This window comes from Pristiophorus japonicus, chromosome 12 (genome assembly GCF_044704955.1).
Source record: "Pristiophorus japonicus isolate sPriJap1 chromosome 12, sPriJap1.hap1, whole genome shotgun sequence".
Lineage (NCBI taxonomy): Eukaryota > Metazoa > Chordata > Chondrichthyes > Pristiophoridae > Pristiophorus > Pristiophorus japonicus.
In genome coordinates this window covers 41,880,567-41,904,289 of record NC_091988.1, presented here as the reverse complement: position 1 = coordinate 41,904,289, position 23,723 = coordinate 41,880,567, and the positions used below count along the sequence as shown (strand labels likewise).

The 23,723-nt window shown below is 44.0% G+C and overlaps 1 protein-coding gene across 1 annotated transcript in view; it reads right to left on the bottom strand.

Moving 5' to 3' along the window:
- Positions 1-23,723, bottom strand: part of LOC139277203 (IQ motif and SEC7 domain-containing protein 1-like) — a 241,826-nt gene that overhangs the window by 75,701 nt on the left and 142,402 nt on the right. Inside the window, exon 2 of the mRNA XM_070895348.1 lies at positions 13,943-14,225. Coding sequence (XP_070751449.1) covers positions 13,943-14,225 — 283 coding nt within the window. The remainder of the gene's footprint in view (positions 1-13,942; positions 14,226-23,723) is intronic.

Here is a 23,723-nt window from a genome sequence, read left to right as displayed (position 1 = left end):
AGGGAAGCTTATGACAGATATTGAGAACTCAATACAGCAGAATCTCTGGAGGAGTATAGAAAGTGCAAGGTGAAATTAAAAAGGATATTAGGAAAGCAAAAGCATGAAAAATTCTTGGCAAGTAAAATCAAGGCAAACCCAAAGATGTTTTATAAATATATTAAGAGCAAGATGATAACTAAAGAAAGAGTGGGGCCTATTAGAGACCATGAGGGTAATGTGTATGTGGAGGCGGGAGACTTGGGAATGATTATTAATGAATACTTCGCGTCTGTTTTCACAAAAGAGAGAGGCGATGCAGACGTTGCAATCAGGGATGAGGAGTGTGAAATATTAGATGAAATAAACATAGCGAGAGGGGAAGTAAGGGGCTTAGCGTTCAGCGCGGTGGCCCCAACCTGCAAGGACCACTGCAAGGTACGGGGCGAGCTGGAGAACAACGGCTGTGAAGAGGGCAACTGGATTGGATGTCACCAGAATCCAGGTCGGTGATTGGAGCGTGGATAGGTACAGCAGGAGCAGAGAGAGATTGCAGAGCGACGTGATCGGGGCCCAGAAGAGGAGAGGGCTCAGGGTCAGCATGCTCCAGTCCACACAGATGTGTGTGCGCACTAGGTCCGTGCAGCAGAGCTGGTCTTCAGTTGTCTTGGTCAATCCTTGCCACTGGACCAAGACCGAGCTCTGTCAAGCCCCTGTGGTGGCTGGTATGCAACAGTCACCACACGTTAAAAAAAAATCCACGCACAGGCATCTATCTTCCACCCTTCAACATGTAGTTCGGGACCTAGAATATCAGGTCCTTCATTGAAACACCTGTGAACTCATTGAACTCATCCCTTTTTGGCGTGGAAGCAAGTCATCCTCGATGCGAGGGACTACCCATGATGATGAGAATCCTCGGTTGGGGAAAAAGGAAGGCATATCGGAAGCACTGCTTTGGAAAGTGGCATTATCAGAGCAGATGCGACCAAGAAACTGGAAGAATGGAATAGAGTCTTTACAGGAAGCAGGGTGGGAGGAAGTATAATCGAGATAGCTGTAGTAGTTGGTTGGCTTATTGTAGATATTGGTGCACAGCCTAGCCCCAGAATTGGAGATAGAGAAGTCGACGAAGGGAAAGGAAGAGTCGGAGATGGATTATCTGAAGATGAGGGAGGGTAGAAATTTTCCAGTTTGGGGAAAGAGCAGGAAGTGGCAGTGTACTGGAAAAAGAATTGAGGAAGGGAACCCGAGTAAAACTGGAACAAAGTATGCTCCACATATCCCATGAAAAGCCAGACATAATTAGGACCTATACGGGTTCCCATAGTGAATGGAGTTAAAATTGTTCATTGCAAACAAGTTCAGCCAGGCAGAGGAGGGTGATGGTAGATGGGGGTCAGTAGGTGCGTCTGCGTGTGCGTATCTGTCTGTCTGCGCCTGCATGTCACTGTGCGCGCTAAGCCCAAGCAGCAGAGCCTGGTCTCCAATCATCTCGGATCCCCTTGCCATTGGACCTCGACCTTGCTCTCTTAAGTTCGTGCAACAGCCAGCCTACGTTAAAAGAAGTCACGCACAGGCATCTTCCACCCTTCAAAATGAATTCAGGACCTGGAAAATCAGGCCCGCATTGGTCTCATCTTAGAACTCATTTTAATGTGGAAGCAAATCATCCTCGGCGCCGGGGAACTGCCCAAGAAGAAGAGGATAGGGACTGGTTGGACCTCCGTTCAAGGAAGAAGTGGAGGGCCCGCAGGCCTTTGTGGTGAGGGAATGGAGGTGTAGAAGGATTGGATGCCCATGATGAAAAGGAGATGGTTAGGGCCCTGAAATCGGAAATGGTTAAAGTGGCAGAGGGTATCAGAAGAGTCAGAGATCTAGGTCAGAAGAGACTGGACAAGGGGAGAAAAGAGAGTTGAGATAGGAAGAAATAAGCTCTGTAACATAGAAACATAGAAAATAGGTGTAGGAGTAGGCCATTCAGCCCTTCGAGCCTGCACCGCCATTCAATGAGTTCATGGCTGAACATGCAACTTCAGTACCCCATTCCTGCTTTCTTGCCATACCCCTTGATCCCCCGAGTAGTAAGGACTACATCTAACTCCTTTTTGAATATATTTAGTGAATTGGCCTCAACAACTTTCTGTGGTAGAGAATTCCACAAGGTTCACCACTCTCTGGGTGAAGAAGTGTCTCCTCATCTCGGTCCTAAATGGCTTACTCCTTATCCTTAGACTGTGACCCCTGGTTCTGGACTTCCCCAACACTGGGAACATTCTTCCTGCATCTAACCTGTCTAAATCCATCAGAATTTTAAACGTTTCTATGAGATTCCCCCTCATTCTTCTGAACTCCAGTGAATACAAGCCCAATTGATCCAGTCTTTCTTGATATGTCAGTCCCGCCATCCCGGGAATCAGTCTGGTGAACCTTTGCTGCACTCCCTCAATAGCAAGAATGTCCTTCCTCAAGTTAGGAGACCAAAACTGTACACAATACTCCAGGTGTGACCTCACCAAGGCCCTGTACAACTGTAGTATCACCTCCCTGCCCCTGTACTCAAATCCCCTCGCTATGAAGGTCAACATGCCATTTCCTTTCTTAACCGTCTGCTGTACCTGTATGCCAACCTTCAATGACTGATGTACCATGACACCCAGGTCTCGTTGCACCTCCCCTTTTCCTAATCTGTCACCATTCAGATAATAGTCTGCCTCTGTTTTTACCACCAAAGTGGATAACCTCACATTTATCCACATTATACTTCATCTGCCATGCATTTGCCCACTCACCTAACCTATCCAAGTCACTCTGCAGCCTCATAGCATCTTCCTCGCAGCTCACACTGCCACCCAACTTAGTGTCATCTGCAAATTTGAAGATACTACATTTAATCCCCTCATCTAAATCATTAATGTACAATGTAAACAGCTGGGGCCCCAGCACAGAACCTTGCGGTACCCCACTAGTCACTGCCTGCCATTCTGAAAAGTATCCATTAACTCCTACTCTTTGCTTCCTGTCTGCCAACCAGTTCTCAATCCACATCAGCACACTACCCCCAATTCCATGTGCTTTAACTTTGCACATTAATCTCTTGTGTGGGACCTTGTCGAAAGCCTTCTGAAAGTCCAAATACACCACATCAACTAGTTCTCCATTGTCCACTCTACTGGAAACATCTTCAAAAAATTCCAGAAATTTAGTAACAATCCACTAAACATCACAGATATTCCAAAACAATCTCATAACAATCCCTGTTCAGCATTTAACTGTAGTAATTAATGTTATTTTCCAATTCCAAATCACTCCGTCACAGGAACATACTGAAACATAGAAACATAGAAAATAGGTGCAGGAGTAGGCCATTCGGCCCTTCTAGCCTGCACCGCCATTCAATAAGTTCATAGCTGAACATGCAACTTCAGTCATCCATTCCTGCTTTCTCACCATACCCCTTGATTCCCCTAGTAGTAAGGACTTCATCTAACTCCTTTTTGAATATATTCAGTGAACTGGCCTCAACAACTTTCTGTGGTAGAGAATTCCACAGGTTCACCACTCTCTGGGTGAAGAAATTCCTCCTCATCTCGGCCCTAAATGGCTTTCCCCTTATCCTTAGACTGAGATTCTTAAGAGGGTAAAAATATAAATTTATTGTGCTATGAATATACATGTTTCACATAGCATCTTGATGTGGAATTTTTTTTTTTAAACAGAGCTATAAAGTTTTTATATCTTATTGATGCCAAATACTGGTATGCATCCATACAATTAATAAAAATAGCAACTCTTCCCCCACTATACATATGTACTGCCACATCTTTAAAGAAAGATGAATGTCGTGTTTACTTGTCTCCAATCTTTGTACAATAATTACCTTTACGAGCGATTATGTATCATTAGAAACATTTACTTGAAAGATTGAGAAATATTACTGGACATCATTCAGGTCCTTCATTGCCAATTATGATGTGCCTCAGATGAGTTAGTGTCAGATCCTTGTTGGTGGAAACAATGATGATATATTTTTTTAACGTCTCGATTTTGAGTACAGCTGATACTGTAACCTCAGCATTGTTTAATACTATGTCAGCATAGGATGCATATAAGCAGTATATCACTAATGTGTGCCATATGAATGCCACTTTATACTGTATTACACCTGAAACAATGTCAATAAACCTAGTGCTAAAAAGTACCTTTATATCTCATAGGAATTGTGTGTTATATCTTCAGTTTTCATTTATGCTACATAGCAATGAAATTCTACAATAAATAAATCACAGAACATAAGCCTTTAATGACATTCAAGAAAGCTGAATCTGGAAGCAGTGAAAATTCAAGACAAAATCTGTATATGAGAGAAATTGACTTAAGGAAAGGAAGCAGTAGGCACGTTACTAAAGCAATTTGGGGCTGGTTGGGGGGCGGGGGGGGGGGGAGACACAAAACAATTGGGTGTCATTGGTATACTATGGATGGTATAGAATAAAGATACTCAATATATTTGACAGTAAGGCCACTGACCAAAAATGTTACTGACTCTGAGGTATTGACTTCCCAAATAAGTACAAGTGTGTTGAAGTTATATTGTGAAGTATTAGCAATAATGCAACAAAATGTTTAGGAAAATTACGTAACACAACTTGAGCATCAGAGCAAAGCAATGCTGTCATTTTTCAAGCCTCAGAGATTGCAAGCAACAAATCGTTTTGTTTCAAGTCATTTACAGCTATAACTTACATGAAGGGTAAGTATTTTTCACAGAGCAATGAACGATCTTTCCCACTCAGCTTGGCTGTTTATATTCCTTCATGCTGTCACCTTTCCTGTTACTTCTCAACTCCGCCACCCCCCCGCCCCCCCGAGTTCTGAGGCACTCTTCTCTTTCTTGCCCAGTTCGCAATAATTATGTTTTACCCCTCCCCACTTTGCCAGTTCACTGAGATATTCTTCTTGGCAAATGGCATTTGACAAGCATCACGTGTTAGCAAAATAAAAGCCCATGGGATTAAAGAGACAATGACAAAATGGATACAAAATTGGCTATAGGGCAGAAAGCAGTGCCGTGATGAATGGTTGTTTTCCATATTGGAAGCAAGTATAGAGTGGTGATCCCCAGGAGTTGGTAATAGGAACACTGTTCTTTTTGATTATATTAATAACCTTGACTTGGGGATACAGAGCATAATTTCAATGTTTGCAGATGATACAAAACTGTCACGTATGCATGCTTGGGTTTACTAGCCACCAGGTGGCGCCACTGTCAGAGGTCATTGGGCTGTGCGCATGTGTGCGTGGCCTAGGTATAAAAGGCCAGCCATCTTGTAATGTATGTACTGTGGGCCCTAATAAAGTACAGCCAGGTTTGTACCCGTTCGGAGTTTACAGTATTCAGTCTATTGAGTTATTGCATACACAACAAAAACTCAAATGTAATAAACTATGAGGCGGATAGTAACAGACTTCTGGACATAGACAAACTGGTGAAATAAGCAAACACATAGCAGTTGAAATTTAATAGCAGTGTGATTTGATACATTTTGGGTAAAGGCAAATCGTGCAATATGCACTAAATGGTACAATTTTAAAGGGAGTGCAGGAAGAGAGAGAACAAGGGTACATGTACACAAAGCTTTGAAGGTAATAGCACAAGTTGAGAAGGCTGTTAAAAAAGCATATAGGATCCTTGGCTTTATTAATGGAGGAATAAAGTACAAAAGCAAGTAAGTTATGCTAAACCTTTACAAAACACTTGTTAGATTTCAGATGGAATAGTGTCCCAAATTCTGGGCACCACACTTTAGGAAGGATGTCAAGGCCTTGGAGAGGGTGCAGAAGAGATTTACTAGAATGGTACCAGCGATGAGGGGTTTCAGTTATGTGGAGAGACTGCAGAAGATGGGGTTGTTCTCCTTATAGCAGAGGTTAACAAGAGATTTGATAGTGGTGTTCAAAATCATGAAGGGTTTTGATAGAGAAAATAAGGAGAAACTGTTTCCAGTGACAGAAGACACAGATTTAAACTGATTGGCAAAAGAACCAGCGGCAACATAAGGAAACCTTTTTTTTTTTACATAGCAATTTGTTCTGCACGACCTGAAAGGGTGGTGGAAACAGTCAATAGTTACAATTCAAAAGAGAATTGGATAAATGCTTGAAGGGAAAAAAAATTACAGGGCAATGTGGAGGAAACAGGGGAATGGGATTAATGGATAGCTCCATCATAGAGCTGGTACATGCACGATGGGCTGAATGGCTTCCATGTGTGCTGTATCATTCTATGATTCTGTGCTGTATCATTCTAGGAGTACATATTTGAAGTTAACAACCTAGGATGAGCATGGGCATGACAGATGGAATACTCTTGCATGTTGTAATTTGATCAAATCTACAAGACTTAAATGTATGCCAAGTCACTTTAACAAGGGGCATAAGCTAATAATGCAGCAACAATTTAGGACAGATATTTGTAAAAGCTTTATAACATAATGAGGGATCAACACTTAAGATAGGGCAGTAGTGGCAAAACTTTAGATTCCTTGAAGTTACAGCTTCAGGATGAGATTGTGGAAGATTACATAGGATATACAACAACAACTTGTATTTATATAGAACCTTTGATGTTGTGAAATATCCGAAGGCACTTCACATCAAGTCCATACCAGTGTTTATGCTTCCATTCAAGCCTCCTCCCTCATCTATATCTATCAGCATAACCCTCTATTCCCTTCTCCCTCATATGCTTGTCTCGCCTCCCCTTAAATGCATGTATACTATTTGCTTCAATCACTCCCTGTTGTAGCGAGTTCCGTATTCTCACCACTCTTTTGGGCAAATAAGTTTTTTCTGAATTTTCTATTGAATTTCTTGGCAACTATCTTATATTGATGGTTTATAGTTATGCTCTTCCCCACAAGGGAAGTTGGAGTTGGGGTAGAAGATCAACTATAATCTTATTGAATAGCGGAGGAGGCTCGAAGGGCCTACTCCTGCTCCTATTATTTATGTACTTAAGTACTTGCATCTCCCTACCATTTGCACCCCAGTGCAGTCGCATTAGCCACTATTTGATTTTTCAGTACATCGCCATTTAATGTCAAGTTTCATCAAATTCACTCCACAACATAGGATAATTAGTTTGGTGAAAAACTTAATGGAAATATGTACGCACATAACGTAAATTATTCTTTCTTAATCAATCTGTCATCTTTACTCCAAAAACATTATTACACCTCTGAACAATGTCACTGAAAACCAATCTCCAACGAGGTTTAAATACTGATACTGATTCTGAGGTCAGGACTCACCAAGTTACATTTGCATAAAATGTAAACTATAAATGACGTGGATTATTCTACAAACATATAATCAGCTGCTAAAGGTGTCTGCAACATGGCATGGTATCACTGGATCAAACAGCTCACGCCAAGGAACTTTAACAGCACTGCAAAGTTGCTTTACCTTCATTGTCAAAAGTGCTAAAATTATGTTTAAGCCATCAGTATTTGTAAACTAAACACTCCATCCTCAGCTCCAAACAGGATTAAGGCGAACCAGGGACATCGGCAGTGCACAGGAGTGAATGGTCAGCAAAAAATCGCAACCCCGGGCCGCGTGAAATTAGTGTTTGTTCCCATCATCATCATAGGCAGTCCCTCGGAATCGAGGAAGACTTGCTTTCACTCTTGACGTGAGTTCTTTGGTGGCTGAACAGTTCAATACAAGAATCACAGAATCTGTCACATGTGGGACAGACAGTAGTTGAGGGAAGGAATGGGTGGGATTGGTTTGCCGCACACTCCTTTCGCTGCCTGCGCTTGACCTCTGCACGCTCTCGACGTTGAAACTCGAGGTGCTTAACGTCCTCCTGGGTGCACTTTCTCCACTTAGGGCGGTCTTTGGCCAGAGACTCTCAGGTGTCAGTGGTGATGTTGCACTTTACAGGGAGGCTTTGAGGGTGTCCTTGTAACGTTTCTGCTGCCCACCTTTGGTTCGTTTGCCGTGAAGGAGCTCCGCATAGAGCAATGGCTTTGGGAATCTCATGTCTGGCATGAGAACTATGTGGCCTGCCCAGCGGAGCTGATCGAGTGTGGTCAGCGCTGCAATGCTGGGGATGTTAGCCTGGAAGAGGACACTGATGGTGGTGTGCCTGTCCTCCCAGGGGATTTGCAGGATCATGCAGAGACATCGTTGGTGATATATCTCCAGCGACTTGAGGTATCTTCTGTACATCATCCATGTTTCTGAGCCATACAGGAGGGTGGGTATTACCACAGCCCTGTAGACAATGAGCTTGGTGGTAGATTTGAGGGCCTGGTCTTAGAACACTTTTCCTCAGGCGGCCGAAGGCTGTACTAGCGCACTGAAGGCAGTGTTGAATCTCTGCATCAATGTCTGCTTTTGTTGACAAGAGGCTCCCGAGGTATGGGAAATAGTCCACGTTGTTGAGGGTCCGCTGTGGATCTTGATGACTGGGGGGGGGGGCGGGGGTAGTGCTGTGTAGCGAGGACAGGCTGGTGGAGGACCTTTGTCTTACGGATGTTTAGCATAAGGCCCATGCTTTCATATGCCTCAGTAAATACATCAACTATATCCTGGAGTTCAGCCTCAGAATGTGCCCAACACCACAGGACTGCACAGGGCCGTGCGTCATCCGCAACCATCCAATCAGCGGCGGGAATCCAGCGCGGAGAGCTGGCAACTGGGCAAGACTGACAGAAGGCTCGGCCAATCGGGTAGACGCAGAGTCGGGACTTATTCAAAAAGCGACTAAAGCCGTCAAGTGCCACATCGTGGGAGAGACCATGTCATAACACGAGTCTTTAAAAAAAAAAACATTTCTTTTTATTAACCTTAATGTAGGAAGAGGAGGTGGCGAGTTAGAAATGATACCGTTTTTAACCAAATGGATGGACCAAGATGGACTAAATGATGCCCCTCTTGTGTAAAGTGATTCAAATAACTCCATCACGAAGCGTCATCAGATAAAAATGGATGCCAAGCTAAAGAAGGAGACATGAGGAAAGGTGACCAGGATAGGGAGATGGAGAAGCAGAGAGGTTTAGCAAGGCAGTTCCTGAGCATTGAGCCTGGACGGTTGAAGGCATAGCTGCCAATGGCAGGGAAAGGGAACATGCACAAGACTAGAGTTTGAGGAACACAAGAACATAAGAAATAGGAACAGGAATAGGCCATATGGCCCCTCGAGCCTGCTCCGCCATTCAATATCATGGCTGATCTGATCATGGACTCAGCTCCACTTCCCCGCCCGCTTCCCATAACCCCTTATCGTTTAAGAAACTGTTTATTTCTGTCGTAAATTTATTTAATGTCCCAGCTTCCACAGCTCTCTGAGGCAGCAAATTCCAGAGATTCACAACCCTCTGAGGAAATTTCTCCTCATCTCAATTCTAAATGGGCGGAACCTTGTTCTAAGATTATGCCCTCTCGTTCTATCCCACCCACCAGTGGAAACAGCCTCTCTGCATCCACCTCATCAAGTCCCCTCATAATCTTATACATTCCGATACGATCACCTCTCATTCTTCTGAATTCCAATGAGTAGAGGCCCAACCTACTCAACATTTCCTCACAAGTCAACCCCCTCATCCCCGGAATCAACCTTGTGAACCTTCTCTGAACTGCCTCCAAAGCAAACATATCCTTTCGTAAATATGGAAACCAAAACTGCACGCAATATTCCAGGTGTGGCCTCACCAATACCTGTATAACTGTAGCAAGACTTCTCTGCTTTTATATTCCATCCCCTTTGCACTAAAGGCCAAGATTCCATTGGCCTTCCTGATCACTTTCTGTACCTGCATGCTATCCTTCTGTGTTTCAAGCACAAGTACCCCCAGATCTCGCTGTACTGCAGCACTTTGCAATCTTTCGCCATTTAAATAATAACTTGCTCTTTGATTTTTTCTGCCAAAGTGCATGACCTCACACTTTCCAACATTATACTCCATCTGCCAAATTTTTGCCCACTCACTTAGCCTGTCTCTGTCCTTTTGCAGCTTTTTTATGTCCTCCTCACACATTGCTTTTCCTCCCATCTTTGCAGAACAAAGCAGTTACATTGTAGGACTGTTGGAGGTCAGAGATAGGAAGCAGCAAGACCATGATGGGATTTAAACATAAGGATGAGAATTTTTAAATGGCGGCATAGTGGAGTCTGATGCCAGTTAGGTCAACAAGGACATTAGCGATAGCTGAATGTCAGGTAGGATATGGGAAGCAGAATTTTGGATGAATTAGCTTATGGAGGGGGAGCATTGGAATAGTTGAGTCTGGAGATGACAAAGGCATGGATGAAGGCTCCAGCAGCAAATGGGTTGAAGCAGTACAGGCGATATTGTTGTGGTGGAAGTAGGCAGTCTTTGTGATGAACACAATATGGGATCAGAAGTTTGGCTCAGAGTTGAACAGGATGCCGAGGCTGTGAACAGTATGGTTCAATCTGAGACAGTGACTGGGGATGGGGTGGAAGCTGTGCCAAGGGTATGGAATATGTAATGGGGGCCTAAATGGCTTCAGTCTTCCCAATGTTTAATTGGAAGAAATTGCATCTCAGCCAGACTAGATGTTAGGCAAGCAGGTGCAGTGGAGGGGTCGAGTTAAGCGGTGGAGAGATAGACGCAAGTGTCATCAACGTACACAAGGAAGCTAACACCACATTGTTAGATGAGGTCTCCAAGGGGCAGCATGTAATTGAGAAAGGGGAGGAGGCCAAGGGTGGATCCTTGCAGTACTCTGAAGGCAATGGTGCAAGGGTGGGAAGAGAAACCATTGTTGGAGATGCTCTGATTACGATTGAACAGGTAAGATTGGAATCAGATGAAGACAGTCCCATTGAGCCAGGCAACTGAGGAGAAACCTTGGTGGAGGATGGTGTGGTGGACCAGTCAAAGACTGCAAAGGGGTCAAGGAAGGATATTGAATCATGATCACATGCAGAGAGATTGTTACTTGTGATTTTGATTAGGGTTGTTTGAGTGCTGTTTCAGGGGCAGAAACCAGATTGGAGAGATTCAAACATGGAGTTTCCAGAAAGAAGGGCACGGATTTGAGAGGCAGCAACATATTCAAGAACTTTGGAGAGGAAAGGTAGGTTGCCAATGGGATGGTATTTTTCCAAGGATAGAGGGGTTGAGGGTATTTGTTTTTTTGACAGGATGGTAAAAGGAGAGGGACCATTTATGTCAGTTAGCATAGGGATAAAGTGTTTAGTGGAAATCGGTTCAAAGAAGCAGGAAGTGGCTCATGAAAAAGGATGAGCTCGATGAGGGAAGGCAGGAGAGAAACTACAGAAAGATGTGGGTTCAGGGCTATGGATGAGGGAGGCCTTGGGGGAGATTCAGCTTGGTGGGAAAGGGGGAAGCAGCTGAATAGATGGTCTCAATCTTAACGACAAGTCTTCATACTTGTTGGAGGCGAGGAAGGAGGGGGCATAAGATTGGGGTTTAAGGAGATGGTAGTAGATTAAAGCCGCCAAACGTTTTCTTCACTCCCAGGTTGATCCTGGAGTAGCATGTGTTTCTGGCAGAGAGCGAGGTCTGACAGCATTTGATGTGGTTTAGTCAGATCTGGTGATAGATGGCTAAACCAGTTATGCACCAGATATGCTCAAGTCAGTACTTCTTGGGCTTTACAGAGCAAAGATACAGGCCCTATCAGGGAAAAAAGACAAGGATGGGAGAAAGTAAAGGTTTTACTGGGGACAAGGACATCAAAGGTGAATGAAAAGGAGATCAACTGCGTAGGTTTTATGATGATTAGAGGGCCAAAGGCGAGGCAGTTGTAAATGTGGACGTACAATTGTAAATGACCCAAGGGGAAGTTTTTTTCCCCCCAGGGGCAGGTGGATAAGGAAATGGGGTTGGAAGAAGGTAGGGGTTGTGATTGATTAGGGATACAAGGAAGTGGTCAGAATGGTCTCACCTGTGATCAAGAGCATTCAAGGAGAGAGGCCATGGGAGATAGATAGGTCGAGTGAGTGACTATGAATATGGGTAGGAGATGTAAAAATGAGGGAGACGTTAAAATGAGGGAGACGTTAAGGGAGCACAGGAGAACAGTGAAATCAGCGGTGAGGTCAAGGTGAGTTGAGATGGAGGTTGAAATCACGGAGAATGATGATTCACTCAGTGTAACAACAACTTGTATTATTAGAGCGCCTTTAACGTAGTGAAACGTCTCAAGGCAAATCACAGGAGTATTATGATATTAAAAACTTGACACCGAGCTGCATAAGTAGAAATTAGGGCGGGTGACCAAAAGCTTGCTCAAAGAGGTAGGTTTTAAGGAGCTTCTTGAAGGAGGAAAGAGGTAGAGAGGCGGAGAGATTTTAGGCAGGGAATTGCAGAGCTTAGGGCCTCATCAACAGAAGGCACGGTCACCAATGTTTGAGCGATTATAATCAGGGTTGCTCAAGAGGGCAGAATTAGAGAAGCACAGACATCTCGGGGGATTGTGGGGCTGGAGAAGATTACAGAGATAGGGAGGGGTGAGGCCATGGAGGGATTTGAAAACAAGGAGGAGAATTTTGAAATCAAGGCGTTGCTTAACCAGGAGCCAGTGCAGAGGCTGAGGGAGGAAAGGAGAGATGATATCTCGGTGAGGAAATTGGGATGGTGTTTGGGGGAATAATAGGAATAAAGATTTTAAAAGGAGAGGCAAGAGGGGTAAAAGGTGGTGAGGTGCTTATATGAGCAGAAGGAACCAGAAGAATAGGGGGAGAAACCATGGTGTAATTTGGTAATAATGGCCATACCACTATGGCAGTAGTTTGTGTGGGACAGATGGTAGAGGTACAAAGCCTGGTGGAGAGGTTTCAGTAGGGGGGGCAAGGTCTCCACTTGAAAGTAAATATAGGAACAAACGTAGGCCATTGAGCCCCTTGAGCCTGTTCAATGGCTGATCCGTCTCTCGACTCCATTTACCATAATACCCTTATACCCAACAAAAATCTATCAATCACCGTTTTGAAATTTTCAATTGATATAGCCTCAGTTGCTATTTGGGGGAAGAGTTCCAGGCTACCACGAGCCTTTGTGTGAAGAAGTGCTTCTTAACATCACCACTGAATGGCCTTGCTCTAATTTTATGGGTATTCCCCATGTTCCAGACTTCCCCACCAGAGGAAATAGTTTCTCTCTACCCTATCAAATCATTTAATCATCTGCAACGCCTCAATTACATCACCCTTTAATCTTCTATAGTCATAGGAATATCAGTTTCCATCAAAGCCAGAATGTCAATGCTTAAGACCACAACAAGGTTATGGATGGCAAGGGCCTTGTTCGCAAGTCAGCGAGCTTTCTGAAGGGAATTGTGGAGAGGGCCAGTCATTACTCCCTAATGAATGTTGCAAGTTTGCTATTGAGTCATAAGGAAAAACCAAACAAGATTCTTTTAGAGACAAAAAGAAGAATGTTGTTTGAAAGTAGCAGCTCGCCTCTCTTCTTTCCATGAACACACTCAGCATGATATACACAATTACTGTACCATTTCTTTCCGTACATTAGCAAATATAGGGAATATTTTCACATTTTTGAATAATCGTTCTGTATCCATGAGATAATCATAGAAAAATAAATATTTGGGGCTAAGATGTTGCTGTGATTTAGAAACTTCACCTCCATGAAGCTGATTTTACAAACGGGTAACAGCTGCTTCCAAAAATGTGTTAATAACCCTCTCGAATGTGTGCACAAGTCTGCCCACTGGTTACTTTCAGTTTTTCCCCCTCTCACTCTTCCCTGTGGGAGTGTGGTTTGGCTGAGCTTGTGAGTAATTAAAGGTGCAAACCCACATTCTAACTCAATGGTATACAATGTTAGAGCTCCAGCATATATTATACCACCTTCCATCTATTCATATTTTTATTCATGTGTCCAATGCTTTCGCATAAGCACTGTAGCAAAAAAGCAACAGTATAATACATGCTCATTACCTGTTTATCCTGCAGATCTGAGGAGAGTTCATAGCTTTCTGACAGAGATCTGGAACGCTTGATTGCTTCTTCCTCTGCTTGCTTTCGTAGTATGGAGGTGGAATGTTGAAGCTTGGGCCGCCTAGGGCGTTGCTGACCAGGTGAGACAGGGAATGATATCAAAGAACCACCGTCAAACTGATCAGGACTGGCAGCAGCGCTGTGAGTTATTGGGCCCTGGCTATAGCTTGAAGGACTGTCGAGAGAGGTGCCAGTCTCACTTCCTGGAGCATCACCCTCCACACTGAAAAAAACAGGGGAAAAAAAAACAGTTCAGCAACTAATGAATAAAAACATTTTCTTTTTTTCCCCCACTCTATTTGCTAAAGTCAGCAATTATATACTAAATGTCTAGCTGTACCCAAAGACAGTTAATACAAACTGCCACGAGCATCAGTCTTGTGGTTTTTCTATTATATAACAGTTCAAAGTACACATCGGCTCGTAAGACCACAGAATATTCGAATGCTTTGGAGGGATCAGGGTAGTCATTTCAGTTGAATGGCTCGCTGGTAGAATTCCTAAATTCAGTCAGCATTGACCAAACTCACGTTCCTTCTGCTAAAAGTGAAGTTTAAAACAGTCTACGTTCTTGCCTTCCACAGTGATCCAACATTTTTTTAATCAAAAATGATCAACATCAAACACAAGTTTAAAAATACACACTACCTCCGCATGTACAGCATTCTTCACTAATATTCTTCCAAAAGTAATTTAAAACATATTATACGATAGGATACAATCATTTTACCCCTTTCTGACAACTGAAATAATCCTCCAAAAAACAGGCAGTGCTGATCCCATCCTGCAAGTACATTTCTTCCTGACTCTCCTGACCTTTGGAGCAATAGCAAAGCAATTATCTTTTGTGGTATGCATGCAAGCTTCCACAATACTGTTCAACCAACTATCAGAGACAAGCCATGTTTGTCATTAAAAAAATGAATATACCGCAGTGAGAATGCATTTTAAGCAAATTTATAAAACTAAAAAACAAGGTGACAATTTGCAATTGAGTCAGATAAAACCATTCTAAGTCAATATGACATTGTTAAAGCATGTACTTTGAGAATCGTTCTACAGAAAAAAATTATGGCATGCAGCGGAAATGTAGAAACATAGAAAATAGGTGCAGGAGTAGTCCATTCGGTCCTTCGAGCCTGCACCACTATTCAATGAGTTCATGGCTGAACATGCAACTTCAGTACCCCATTCCTGCTTTCTCGCCATACCCCTTGATCCCCCGAGTAGTAAGGACAACATCTAACTCCTTTTTGAATATATTTAGTGAATTGGCCTCAACAACTTTCTGTGCCAGAGAATTTCATAGGTTCACCACTCTCTGGGTGAAGAAGTTTCTCCTCATCTCGGTCCTAAATGGCTTACCCCTTATCCTTAGACTGTGACCCCTGGTTCTGGACTTCCCCAACATTGGGAACATTCTTCCTGCATCTACCCTGTCTAAACCCATCAGAATTTTAAACGTTTCTATGAGATCCCCTCATTCGTCTGAACTCCAGTGAATACAAGCCCAGTTGATCCAGTCTTTCTTGATATGTCAGTCCCACCATCCCGGGAATCAGTCTGGTGAACCTTCGCTGCACTCCCTCAATAGCAAGGATGTCCTTCCTCAAGTTAGGAGACCAAAACTGTACACAAAACTCCAGGTGTGGCCTCACCAAGGCTCTGTACAACTGTAGTAACACCTCTCTGCCCCTGTACTCAAATCCCCTCGCTATGAAGGCCAACATGCCATTTGCTTTCTTAACCACCTGCTGTACCTGCATGCCAACCTTCAATGACTGATGTACCATGACACCCAGGTCTCGTTGCACCTCCCCTTTTCCTAATCTGTCACCATTCAGATAATAGTCTGTCTCTCTGTTTTTACCACCAAAGTGGATAACCTCACATTTATCCACATTATACTTCATCTGCCATGCATTTGCCCATTCACCTAACCTATCCAAGTCACTCTGCAGCCTCATAGCATCCTCCTCGCAGCTCACATTGCCACCCAACTTTTTGTCATCTGCAAATTTGGAGATACTACATTTAATTCCCTCGTCTAAATCATTAATGTACAATGTAAACAGCTGGGGCCCCAGCACAGAACCATGCGGTACCCCACTAGTCACTGCCTGCCATTCTGAAAAGTACCCATTTACTCCTACTCTTTGCTTCCTGTCTGACAACCAGTTCTCAATCCACGTCGGCACACTATCCCCAATCCCATGTGCTTTAACTTTGCACATTAATCTCTTGTGTGGGACCTTGTCGAAAGCCTTCTGAAAGTCCAAATACACCACATCAACTGGTTCTCCCTTGTCCACTTTACTGGAAACATCCTCAAAAAATTCCAGAAGATTTGTCAAGCAGGATTTCCCTTTCACAAATCCATGACTTGGACCTATCATGTCACCTCTTTCCAAATGTGCTATGACATCCTTAATAATTGATTCCATCATTTTACCCACTGCCGATGTCAGGCTGACCGGTCTATAATTCCCTGTTTTCTCTCTCCCTCCTTTTTAAAAAAGTGGGGTTACATTGGCTACCCTCCACTCCATAGGAACTGATCCAGAGTCTATGGAATGTTGGAAAATGACTGTCAATGCATCCGCTATCTCCAAGGCCACCTCCTTAAGTACTCTGGGATGCAGTCCATCAGGCCCTGGGGATTTATCGGCCTTCAATCCCATCAATTTCCCCAACACAATTTCCAGACTAATAAGGATTTCCCTCAGTTCCTCCTTCTTACTATACCCTCTGACCCCTTTTATATCCGGAAGGTTGTTTGTGTCCTCCTTAGTGAATACCGAACCAAAGTACTTGTTCAATTGGTCTGCCAGATCTTTGTTCCCCGTTATGACTTCCCGATTCTGGCTGCAGGGGACCTACGTTTGTCTTTACTAACCTTTTTCTCTTTACATATCTATAGAAGCTTCTGCAGTTCGTCTTAATGTTCCCTGCAACCTTCCTCTCGTACTCTATTTTCCCTGCCCTAATCAAACCCTTTGTCTTCCTCTGCCGAGTTCTAAATTTCTCCCAGTCCCCGGGTTCGCTGCTATTTCTGGCCAATTTGTATGCCACTTCCTTGGCTTTAATACTATCCCTGATTTCCCTTGATAGCCACGGTTGAGCCACCTTCCCTTTTTTATTTTTATGCCAGACAGGGATGTACTTCGATAAAAAATTGTTTCTAATTATATTTTGAAACTTTTATTTCAACAGGCAGATTAATGACAGCTTCATCAAAGCTGGAGCAAACAGAGTCTATAAGAATAATGTACTTCGACATCCTCATTTAAAAATATTCTTAGGGAGGATTCTCCAACAGGAACACTATAACAAAATAAGGATTTTAATATTTCAGACCAAAAGAAATTCACAATTCACTACCCAGAAGAGTTTTTGCGAACCTAAACATGAGCATAGTGGTTATGTTACTGGACTAATAATCCAGCGACATGATTTCAAATCCCACCATGACAGCTGGGGAATTTAAATTCCAATAAATAAATAAATACATAAATAAATAAATAAATGCTAGCATCAGTAATGGTGACCATGTAACTGCTGGATTGTCAGAAAAACCCAACTGGTTCATTAACTTCCTTCAGGGAAGGAAATCTGCCATCCTTATCCAGTCTGGCCTATATGTGATTCCAGACCCACAGCAATGTGGTTTACTCTGAACTGCCCTCTGAAATAGCCTTGCAAGCCACTCAGTTAAGGGAAATTAGAGATGGGCAATAAATGCTGGCCTTGCTAGCGATGCCCACATCCTGTGAATGTGAATTAAGGAAAAAAAAGCTGAAACTGCCGAGCAGCAATAAAACCTGCAATAATCGAAACAGAAAAATAAGTAGGGTAGTTGGCAACGTTCCATCTAATTTTTTTGGGTGCACAGCTCCTGCAACGGGCTACACAGCACAATCAAATTTCTGCCGTTGTTCCATTCAAAAGCCAGTGACCGGTTTGCGCGGAATCCCCAGATCGCTGGCCATAAGGCTTAACAGAAACACTGGTAAGTGCCTGGTACAACATTGCAGAATTTGAGTTTAAAATGATATCTTGTGGCATTGCTCATGAGTAGCCCAGGACCTGGAGGGCAGTTGTTGCTGTTTACCACTGTTCTGTGCAGATTACAACAACAAAAAATCGAGCTTCACAAATACTATTTACCTACCATTTTACAAAATGTGCTCAAGTTTGTTGTTCAGTCCTAAAATTTAGCTACAAAAAAACCTCTCTCCTGAGTTACTTACACAATTACAAAATATATTATTTGTCTACCTCCTATTTTACACTGTCTTAGTGCTTTTTGAAGTGGCTATTGGTCAAGGAGTTTTCACCACCTCCCCCTCCCCGCATCATTGAGTTTCTAATGAGCATCATACGCCATGTTTTGGGTGACTGATTCCAACCACAATATCCAAGGTCAGTATCAGTGTAACTTAAATATTCTCTCATGGTCCTGGTGAAAACATCAGGCCAACTCCGCAACACAAACACTTTATCCCAAACAAATTTTATTTTTTGCTTCAACTACTCCTGCCATGGAATTGTTCTACATGGTTGTCATACTATGTTCTGAGTATTGTAATCTGACAGAAGTGTGAAAAGTATAACTAAAATGACTCAATAAACACATGCAGAGAACGTATACAATTTTATCTTTAATTACATCTGTGGGAAAGATAGCAGTTGCAATTTTATACAGGAAGTACTGTGCATTTTGACAATGTTCTAGGCAATGTAGCTGAAGCTAACACCCAGGATATTTTACTTCTGTTCAGTGTAAGAGCTGACAACCAAGTCACATTCTGATAACAATCATAAATCATTTCATTCATCACTTGATAATAAATAAACCATGGGCTTACTTTGTCATTTAATATAAGAGAAATATCAATTATTCAGTATAGAGTGGACAAGTTTATCTTTGCACATCGAGCAATGGGATTAGCTACCTAACATTGACCTGGGTTTATTATTTTCTTGGGGTGGGGGTGGGGCGGGTGGAGGAGAGTAAAGTAGAATAGGTAGAAATGGAGACAACCATCACAATACTTCTAGGGTGAAAGAGCATAACACCTTCAGATGAGATTTGGCAGAGTTACCAAAACCTTTCCATATAATAGAATACTTTCCTTTATTATAGAATAATTTTGTAAACCCAAATTGAGGTTCCAGAATTTGAATTAAGTTTTTTTTTAAAATATCTAGAAATAGAATACTGGTATTAGTAAAAATGACCACAATTAGTGAAAAAGAAAACCCCAACTGATTCACTAATATCGTTCAGGGAAGGAACCCTAGCAAGATCTATATGTGCCACACCAATGTGGTTAATTTTTACCTGCCCTCAGTTGTATCAAAACTGCTTGCAGTGTTTCAAGACCCAGAATCAGCTACTTAGGTGGGCAATAAATGCTGGCTTTGCCAACAATGCCCACATCCTAGAAATAATTTTTTAAAAACAAGTGAAGTGGCTTGGTCAGCACACCATGGGTTAAGTCAGCAGTTCCCAAACCTTTTTGCTAACCTCCTCCTTCAGAGATTCACACCCCATGCTCACTCCCCTCTTAAGAAATAAAAGTTAATGGATAAACAAAATTGGGCAAGGTGTAAAATGGGCTGCTAAATCGCTATGAGCACATCTTGCAGTACTGGCAAAGACCAATTTCACCCTCCCATCCCAGATTTATCCACTGAAAAAGCAAATTTTATTTTCTCGACCAACATAACATTGTTTGAGATAGCGTAGTACTAGTACTACACAACAGAATAAACTTGAACATAAACAAACACTTGATGACTCACCCGAAACTCGGAGTAGGATGAGCCAGTTTGCTAACACACAAATTGTGGAACCTTGGTTTGATTTTGGAGATTTTCAAATGCAAATCAGTCCCTATATTCAAAGCTGCTTCTAAACTTGTTTTTGATGTAAATAAATTAAGAAAATCTTACTTCACATAGATATGCTGAGGCAATGTGGACAAGTATTTCAACAGCTCTTTGGAAAAACTCAGGGAACTCTGATTTGAGCACCAAAACTGATCAAGAGACAGGACTTAAATTATCTCAGTGTGTCAGCTGTGGCTGAGTGGGTAGCACACTTGCCTCGGAGTTAGAAGGTTGTGGGTTCAAGTCCCACTCCAGGGGCCCAAGTTTCCACATGATTTGCGCCTGATTTTTTAGGAGCAACTGGTGGAGAACGGACTATCTTAGAATTCGCAATTCTCCACATTTTTTTTTCTGCAGTTCTAGTCAGGTAGAACAGTTCTACTTTGGAACAGAATTTTTTCTTCAAAAGGGGGCGTGTCCGGCCACTGACGCCTGATTTGAAAGTTTCCACAGTGAAAATGTACTCCAAACTAAAGTAGAATGGAGCAAGTGAAGATTTTTGGAGAACTGAAAAAACCTGTTCTACACATTAAAAAATCAGGCGCAGGTTACAAATCAGGCGTCCAGAACGAGGTGGGGGGTGAGGGAGGGGGTGGAAGGGAACTCATTAAATTCTACAATCAATCCTTATTTATACTTATACAAATAAATCCAACCTGAATAAACATTTATAAGCAAAGAAAAGATTAAATAAACCATCTTCCTACCTGTGTGAAAGTGCTTCAGCCAGGAAGAATGGTGCAGCAAGCCTCACAAAACGAGGGAGCCGACCGAACGCAGGGGGGGGGGGGGGGGGAGAGGGAAGGGAAGGGAAGGGAGCGGACCGAATACAGGGGGGGGGGGGGGAGGGAAGGGAAGGGAGCGGACCGAATACAGGGGGGGGGGGGGGAGGGAAGGGAAGGGAGCGGACCGAATACAGGGGGGGGGAGGGAAGGGAGCCGACGAACGCGGGGGGGAGGGAAGGGAGCCGACCGAACACGGGAAGGGGGGGGGGGGGGGGGGAAAAAGAGAAGTGAGCCGACGAACCCGGGAGGGAGAGAGCCGACCGAACGCGGGCGGGCGGGAACCGACCGAACGCGGGAGGGAGAGAGCCGACTGAACACGGGCGGGCGGGAAGAAGCCGACCGAACGCGGGTGGGAGGGAAGCCAACCGAACGCGGGGGGGGAGAGAAAGGGAGCCGACCGAATGCGCGGGGGGGGGGGGGGGGGGAGGGGGGGGGGGGGGAGGGGGGGAGGGAGGGAGCCGACCGAACGCGGGAGGGAGGGAGCCGACCGAACGCGGGGGGCGAGGAGGGAGGGAGCCGACCGAACACGGGGGGGGGGGGGGGAGGGAATGGAGCCGTTCCAGACGGCTGGCGGGAAAGAGAGAAGGCTGCAGGAACCTCAGAAATTGAGGAGCCATTTCCCGACGGCAAAAGGGGGAGGTCGTCGGGAAACGGCTGCCTCAACTTTGAGGCTTCCTGCACCCTTCTCACTGCTACAAGAAGCCTCTGTGCTGATGGCAATGTACTTGTATTAAAAAATGTTCAAAAACTAAACAGCTACAAAGAACTACAAAAATAGCCGAGTGCCAATGTTTTTTTCACACTGAGCATGCGCGAACGCTCCAACGCGCACGTGCAGCGTTGCCGGCAGGAAACAAACTAATTTAAATAGTACCCGCCCCCTCCCATGTACAAAATCGGTGTGAGTGTGGGCTCCAGAATCGCTCGTTTTTTTCCGGCGCCGTTTTAGGCGCGAAAAACGGGCGCCCAGCTCGGAGGGGCGCCCGTTTTTTATCATGTGGAAACTTGGGCCCTATGTGCTACAAGACACTGTAGCTGCATTCCTGACATTGTCTTCTGTTATAATGGACTCTGAAATGTTGGTCCTAGAGGTTAAGCATGTAATTCTGGAGCATTTGCCTTACCTTTGCACAAAATTCAACAAACATTTCCCTGTATGGGAGGCAAATGAATGTAGGACTTCGCCTAAACTCTCAATCCATTTTCAGAGAACTTCACAGCAAAGGCCAAGATTGCCGTGAGTCTAAATGAAAGACTTGCATTTATATAGCACCTCTCATGTCCACCGGACATCTCAAAACACTTTACAGCCAATTAAGTACTTTTGGAGTGTAGTCACTGTTGTAATATGGGAAAAGCGACAACCAATTTGCACTCAGCAAACTCCCACAAATAGCAATGAGATAATGACCAGATAATCTGTTTTTGTTATGTTGATTGTGGGATAAATAATGGCCAGCACACCAGGGATAACTCTCCTGCACTTCTTTGAAATTGTGCCATGGGATCTTTTACATCCACCTGAGGGGACAAACGGAGCCTTGGTTTAACGTCTCATCCGAAAGATGGCACCTCTGACTGTGCAGCACTCCCTCTGCACTGCACTGGAGTGTCGGCCTAGATTTATGTGCTCTAGCCCCTGGGCCCCAAGTTTCCACATGATTTGCTCCTGATTTTTTAGGAGCAACTGGTGGAGAATGGAGTACCTTAGAAATTGGAATTCTCCACATTTAAGTTTTCTGCAGTTCTAGTCAGGTAGAACAGTTTCACTTTTGAACAGAATTTTTTTTTCAAAAGGGGGCGTGTCCAGCCACTGACGCCTGATTTGAAAGTTTCCACAGTGAAGGCTTGAAAAAACCTTGTCTACACATTAAAAAATCAGGCGCAGGTTACAAATTAGGCGTCGGGAACGAGGTGGGGTGGGGGGGGGAGGGGGGAGGGGGGGGAAGGGAAGTCATGACATTCTACAATAAATCCTTAGTTATACTTCTACAAATATTATACAAATAAATCCAACCTGAATAAAAATTTATAAGCAAAGAAAAGATTAAATAAACCATCTTCCTACCGGTGTGAAAGTGCTTCAGGCAGGCCTTTCAGGCAGCGGTTTGCCGTCGGGACCGACCGACGGAGGAGGAGGGAGGGAGAAGGCTGCAGGAAGCCTCAGTACTTGAGGCAGCCGTTTGCCGTTGGGCCCGATGGGCGGCAGAGGGAGGGGGGGGGGGGTGGGGGAGGGAGAAAGCTGCAGGAAGCCTCATTACTTGAGGCAGCCGTTTACCATCGGGCCCGACGGACGGCAGGGGGAGAAAGCTGTAAGAAGCCTCAGTGCTGATCATGGAAGGGCAATGTGGTTTTATTAAAAAATGTTAAAAATTGAACAGCTACAAAGAATTTGAATAGTCTCAAACAAGTGCATGTGTCCCGTTTATCACAGTCTATCTTTAATTACAGAATGCACTCCCTCACCCTCACACACAGAAATATCAAGAAAATTAAAATTCAAGCCTTTGCAAGGGTTCAATAAACAAATTTTCACTTTTTCTGCAGCACTTTTTAAAATGGCCGAGTGCCAATGTTTCCTTCAGACTGCGCGTGCGCGAACACTCCAACGCGCACGCGCAGGGTTGCCGGCACGAAAAAAACTCATTTAAATTGTACCCACCCCCTGCTACTTACAAAATCGGCGCGAGTGGTAGGCTCCGCCCCCTGGGCGCCGCGCCAAGCAGACATTGAGAATAGCGCTTTTTTTTCAGGCGCCGTTTTCGGCGCGAAAAACGGGTGCCCAGCTCGGGAGGGGCGCCTGTTTTACCGCGTGTGGAAACTTGGGCCGATATGTGTAAACCTAGACAGAGAGTGCTGGCAGGCTATTCAACTGTGGAAAGGTGCACAGCCAAACCTCATTTGATGTCCACTTTGATGCACTCTCCACAAAAGTGAACATTGCAGAAAATTGAGTACAGACTGGGAGCCAAACCCAACCTACAGCTTTTGGTGAAAAGAAATGTAAAATATTTATCAGAAGCAGAGAAATGCAAGTTGGT